The sequence below is a fragment of the Atta cephalotes genome (assembly GCF_000143395.1).
Source record: "Atta cephalotes unplaced genomic scaffold scaffold00028, whole genome shotgun sequence".
In the NCBI taxonomy this organism is placed as follows: domain Eukaryota; kingdom Metazoa; phylum Arthropoda; class Insecta; order Hymenoptera; family Formicidae; genus Atta; species Atta cephalotes.
Window position 1 is genome coordinate 2,604,619 of NW_012130092.1, and position 7,055 is coordinate 2,611,673.

A 7,055-nucleotide genomic window follows, 5' to 3' on the forward strand; every position below is an offset into this window, starting at 1 on the left:
CTCTCTCTCTCTCTCTCTCTCTCTCTCTCTCTCTCTCTCTCCCCTCCGCATCTCTCTCCTTCTTTTTAATAGACCAAATTTAAAGAATAAATCAAATAAAGTAAAGTAAAGTAAAAAAAAAACCATTAAAAAAATCATAATTTTTACGGTTTCGATTTTCTTTACTGGTAAAAAAAAACTGAACATTTATTTGATATTTTATTAAATCGGAATCGAATCGAAAAAACTTTTCGATCCGAGTCTCTGATGATAAATTAAAACAAACATATTGATTTAATGCTTCTGATGAAACTTATACTTAGAAAATGACTTTTATTATGTAATACGGGAACGTTTTATGTTATCAATTTGAACTACAAAATTATAAACATTCTTTACACTATATCTTTTATAATATCTTTTATAAAAAGATTAATTTCGGCATCACGTACAATCTAATATAGTTTCGAAAAAATACATAATTTTCCATATTTGTCGTCATTAAAATACATGATATCCATTTTAAAGAATCTCGGATTATTAATTGGACGCGATCACGCGATATTTACCCGCGATACGTCGATCCACCGCGAATTTATCGTCGTGCACGAGCTGATTTATCAGTAGCAGGGAGAATCCGATTTATCAGTGTGTCCCAAGCGCGGACCCAGTGGAGATCGACGCGATTCAGAAGCCAATCGGCCAATTTCGTTCGCGCGACATTTCGAAAGAACGGGATTGCAAACGTAGCGATCTGTTTGCGGTATACGAGAGATTCGTAGACTTTATGTGCGAGATTCGCGGTGTTTAGTCGTCTGTTCGATGTTGCACGCAACTTTATCAAGAACACATGATCCGAACGATCAGTTTTACAGCGATAGCGTAAAATCAATTGCATTGCCTATCAAAACAAGCGTTATTTAAACTGTCGTGATATCAAATGTTGTCAAGATCGATTTGATTGTAAAGATAGGAGAAAAATCGCTTTTTGAAAATTTCATACATCTTTTTTATGTATTTTATTGTTAATTTGCATCTTAATACTCTAACTCTTAAACTAATTTTAATTTTGATTTTGAATATAAATATGGTACAGTGTACTATTTTAATACTTTACTTTTTTAATGTCTTAATATAATTTATATTATTTCTTTAATCTGTTAAATAATAAAACCATTTTTATTCGGATAAATAAAATCATCATTCAAAATGAATGATAAAATCTTTGCAAATTTTACGTGTCCTCCAAATATGAGATATCTCAAGCAGAACAAAAAGTTATCAAAATGTGACGTCAAAATAGCTCCAAAATGATTATTAAAAGTCACTCTTTGATAAGTTATATTTTAACGTCGCTTTGACATTATTGTGATCTGTTGTCATATTAAACTGCTAGGGATGATCAAGGATTATTATAATTTTATATATTATTTAATTTTATATTTGAATAACAGAGAACTAGTGATTGTCATTTTAATTATATAATGAAACATTTGTGTACTTTCACATAAAAAGTAGTATACAGTAGTAGTACACAGTAAGTAGATAATGACACAATGTAGTCAGACATCGATCATTCAGTTTCTTTACTTTGCGTCAAACTCTCGCACAAGATAGTCGAGCTATCGCTAAAATGTATCTTTCCGTTGTAACTTGTACTTTAGAGAGTTATTTTAACAATTAATTCGAGAGAAATAAAAAAATATTGAAGAGCTATCAACTTTTATTCTGATCACAATTACTTACCCGCGCCATGCAGTAGTCCTCTCCGTAGTACTTTTTAAAGGAGATTCTGCAAATAAATAAATGTTCAACCGCGCGGTTGAAACATATAGAAGCTGCTGCGCAAGCACACCAAGTACATCGCTATGGTTCTCAAGAACGAGCAATTGGATAAAAGCGGTTAGCTAAATCTTTCGGCATTATTTCCGACAAATATCATCGATCGTTGTTAAACATACATAATTCGTACTATATTTTCAAAATAATTTTTTTTATGATAAAAAGTTATTTTTTGAAAATGTTCCTTAATTTCTATTAATATAAAAAAGAGGAAAATAACGCTCATCAACTACACTTATTCGCAGAAGCTGAGTGACTTTCAAAAATTCAGTTTTTGTTCTGTACGTTTTTATGTTGAGAATAATATTTATTTTCAGAAGAGTAACGAAAGTTAGCTCATTTAAAATTTCATCGAAAAATACATGGAAAGTACGATTTTCCTGAAGTATCTTTGTACAAATCTAAAAATAATTTTGTTGGACTATCAAAATAATTAAATTAATATAAAACGCTCAAGCTGTCTTAGAATGTCAAAACTTTTTAGTATTGCTCATTATGTTTATTTAAGTTGCATACGTAATTATTTTGATAGTCCAGTAAAATTATTTTCATCTGTATGTATACATGTAGATAAATGTTTAGATACCTCAGCAAAATTATTCTTTCCATGTGTCTAAGTATTAAAACATGAGAATTTATCGCAAAGTTAGACATTGACCTTCCAACTGAAATAAAGGTACTATTATCAGCAGCCTCCGCGACGTCATTGTCTATTCTCTCGCCTACGTCTCTCGTTCATTGCGTGCAGTGGATAGAGTGCGTACGTGCATGTGTGTAATAGTTAAATGTTATAGCTTGTGCTATTCCATTCGGGACGATCGGGACGTGTAGTCGGACGAAGGGATTCGTGGGAGAGAGAGCTGTGGATGGAAAGCTAAGGCCAGAGTTCGCTCCATTCATACCGTAGGTATGATCGGCTGGCGGCGCATCATCGCATGTGCATCGTTGCACTTGGCAGTGAGTGCTGACTTGGCAATGAAATACAATGATATAATAATGTGGTGACATTATCTCTCATGATTTTTCCTTGCATTCCAGAATGGACGAACATTCCCTTGGAAACGCGAAACGATTAAAAATATTACATATTTTCAAGTTATTTAATATTATATATCTTGTATAAAAATATTATATATCTAAAAGTTATGTAAAATTACGAAAACGAGAGCTTAAACAAAAGATAATTTACGTTCTTCATATTAACATTCTAAAGATACTTTCAAAATTATAAGAAAATGAAATTGAAATAGCCATTTGATATAGAAATTTAGCCTTTTATATTTTTTTCGTTTATCTGGAATTCTTTTATCTGTGTATCTATTATTAGTTATTGGCATTACACATAAGTTTACAGGATTCTTGAAACAAAGATAATTTACAGCAAATGATATAAATCAATTTTTAAATTAGAACTTTAAATAATGATTAATGAATCTAATATTTTGAGTCAAGGTATATATGGTATAGTAGTTTTATCTTTAACTCTTATCTTTTATCTTTAACTCAACTATGAAAACTCTATTTAAATTCTAAAGTATTCTGTTTGAAGTATACAATGCAAGTAAATCCTCCACCTTGTGGCAATTGACAGAGGAACATTAAAAATTTTTTTTATTTACAATTTAGAACTTCGTACCAATCATACAGACAGTACCAGCCGTCTAAAATTTTCGCTTCGAATTCAAGTGTGTAACTCATTGATCATTATGTAGGCGAGAGTTAAATTGTAAATTATAAAATGAAAGAGATTAAAAGCGAATGAGCACTGAAATTACTTCTCTTACGCACTCATAATTTTTAATTAATCATTTCTTATGTCTAGTAATACTTTCCATTAGCAGGAAACAAGATAATAACAGCTAACGGTGCTAATGTACGTATATGTCAACCTGTATCTTAACGGACGTCACGGATACGAGTACGCCGTGCGCTAATGAAATCTGCAGAAACTCGCACACACCCGCTCGCAAGGGCGGCTTACAGTCGCTCTTGCACGTCGCGTCGTCCTGGCGGAACGACGCTCACGTTCACTGAGAAGTGCTCGTAACAAAATCTTCACGCTGCAGGATCTCCTTGTCCAATGTAGCGGGATTAAAATCCTCCCAGCGAGAGAGCTCTAGGCGTCCTCCTCTCCGGCACACCGGCGCAGATGGGGAGGACTTCCGGTTTTGCGCCATTAACTAACTTGGCTTGTTTCTCTCTTGGCGTGAGCTCCTCTGGCCAAGCCTGAAGTGTCCTTTACTATCGCGGCCCTCGGTGGTGCTGTACTTACGTTCCCGGGACTAATGACGGCTCTAACATTGCCGCTGCATCCATCGCGTTATACTGCTCGAGAACTACGACGAGAGAGAATAAAGGCGCCAATATGTAAGCGAGAGGACAGAGGAGTTGGTTATTAGACACGTTTCTTGCTGCATTCGCGATGCGTATGCTTCAACGGCGGAATAATAGCAGACTCAGTCGGAGTATAATACTTACTTATTGTTAATGTCCTCAAACGCAAATTGACTTTGAAATCGTCGCGCCAACTAAGATATTATTATAACATTCAAAACCATATAAGAATCAAGACCGTTATCTAATATTTGACGATAATACAATTTTTTTATATTAAGCACTACATCCGCTGTAACCAAAGATTTTTTTCGCTCATTTGTGTTATATTTAATTTATTTGTTTAAAGTTTAATTTTAATCTTTAATTTTTATTAAAAAAGTATTTTATATTCTTAATCTCATACGTATAGCTCTTTGCCAGTAATCTTTTTTTTTTTAAAGAGATATATAATAGATTTTATAACAATTCAGATACGACGAAGATAAATATGCAAAAGAGTATCACGATAGTAATTCAAATTTTCAAGAACAATCTCCGTCGATAGCAATTTTGGGTTTTACTATGCTCTCGTAAATTTTCAGCGAATTACTCTCATAAGTGGCTATCATATTCTATGCGAACGTGTTTCAAGTTAATCGATTGCACGAAACATATCCGTCTGTCCTCCTTCCCGGAAAGTCCTGTAGATTAAATGTCGTTCGTTTTAACATCGCTTTCTAGCTACTCGATATCACAGGATGAAATCAGTGTCAATCCTGACCAAAAGCCCTCGGGTACCTTCATTGCGAGGTGTACGCGGAATTTATATTGAAAATTCCATTTTCGGAAGGACCGATGTCGCTCACAGCCGAGCGTGCAAATATTTCCGCAGCTTAAGTCCGTGTTGTAGCGATTTTTTCGACGTTTTGGCGTACGCGTTCGGAATTGGAGTAGAGCCTTTCAGCATTTTCCACACGCTTCGTTTCTATCAGACTAAATCGTCACAACTAAAATCTCTCTGTAATTGAAAATGTTCTATTGTTCACATTATCTAAATTATCTAAATTATAACAATAGAAAATTAAAGTTTTTATTTTGCATTCTGTAATTTTTTTATATCAATCAATATAACAATCAATATAAAGTTTCATTAAAAGAAATTTTTATTCTTCAAATAGACTTTTTCAAGTCTCTGTTTCTCAATCACAAAAGAATCTCAGGAAGAATGTCCGATTTAAAAGTTAAAACGCATCCGCATACTTCTGATACTTTGGCGATAAGATTGAAATATATGCGTTTAAGCAACTTTTGAATTTTCTTTCTGAAAAGTTTTCTTCAGAGACAATGCTCTCTACTGAAAAGTTAAACGCTTGTCTTTGGCTATGCGATTATGGTTTTCCGGTAATTGTTTTAGCTGTCGCCAATGTAACTTTCAGCGACTGCACGCGTCGCGTGCGAAAGTTTCGCGGGCGTTAATTAACTACTAATTGGATTTTATTAATTGGGGCCTTGCCGCTTGTGGCACGAGCCACTCACCAAGCATTACTTTGTCTATGTTAATAGAGTGTATATTGCGAATCGCTTTACATCCACTCTCGAGTTGTGTAGAATATTACATCAAGAATTGACCATATATTACACCAAGAATAAATTGAACAGAAATTCAATCAAGTTTGAGCCTATATTATTACCAAGTCGAATTTATACACGAGCAGCGACAAATAAAACTGCTTTATAATTGTATCTATTATTTTTTGCACGAATATTCAGAGATATCTAAATTCGTGTGACTTCATCATTACTATCTATCACTAAATTTTATCGATGAAGCAGTATATTTTAGATCGTTTATTCGTTATTCTTCGAAATTCAAAATTTGCACAAAAATTTGATATTTATTAAAACAAAACAATGTATAGAAACATAAAGTAAAATATATGGAAAAAAAGAGAAAAAAATTCTTTGTACATGTGTATAATTACATATTGTATATATACATATATATGTATATTTGTGAAAAGCAGGTAGAAAAATTGTTATAAAATAATTATAATTTTTGCTTTATACGAACGTATATGTTCTCTTGGAAGTACGTAACACTCCAAAATTCCAGGCACGTTATTGCATCGCGCGAGACATCGTGCATACTTCTGCAAGTTTCGATAACCTGGTCGGACACTATAATTAAAGTTTTGTTACGTAACGAGAAATTTACTCGCGATTGCAGGATGTAGATACGAGGGTCGCCGATATCAGGAAGGAACGGCTGTGAGTACGTCCGAGCCGTGCTTGCAGTGCTGGTGCACCGAAGGTGCATTGAGATGCCGGCTCCGAGTGTGCCCGCGATTGCCGAATCCACCACCGTCCGGCTGTCATGTTCGTTCACCGGCCGAGAACGTATGTTGCGCCGAGATGGTATGCGGCGAATCACGTTAGTACAGTGATATCCCTTTGATCAATTAATATCATCTTATCAATAGAATTCGATTGTAGCAATATACAGTAAAAAATATTTGTATTTGTATTAAAACAGATTTTTGTTAAAAATTTTATGTTAAATTTTCCAAGTTTTAATTTAATATAATGTAATTGTGTTATTTGAACTTGTATTAAATTGATATTTGACATTTATCAGAATTAAAATAACACTATTTATGAGTAAGTGAAGACAATTAATGTAAATAAAATGTATTTTAAAACATAAATATTAAGATAAATAAATAAAATGTGTTAATTTAATATAAATATTTATTTTACTGAAAATGTATGCTTTTTCCAATTTGTTTACAAATTGCGTTAGTGTTACGTTTTTTTTATTTAATTTTTGCATAATATTTGTTTTATGTCGTAATATATTCATCTTATATTAAATCAATCATTAAATCAATATAAAAATTTGGATAGATACGTATATATAT

General features: G+C 33.1%; 1 protein-coding gene across 1 annotated transcript in view; it reads left to right on the forward strand.

The window, feature by feature from the left end:
* The window catches only part of LOC105620739, a 43,005-nt gene that overhangs the window by 28,145 nt on the left and 7,805 nt on the right, over window positions 1-7,055 (forward strand). Inside the window, exon 5 of the mRNA XM_012202230.1 lies at window positions 6,365-6,568. Within this exon, the coding sequence (XP_012057620.1) occupies window positions 6,365-6,568 (204 nt within the window). The remainder of the gene's footprint in view (window positions 1-6,364; window positions 6,569-7,055) is intronic.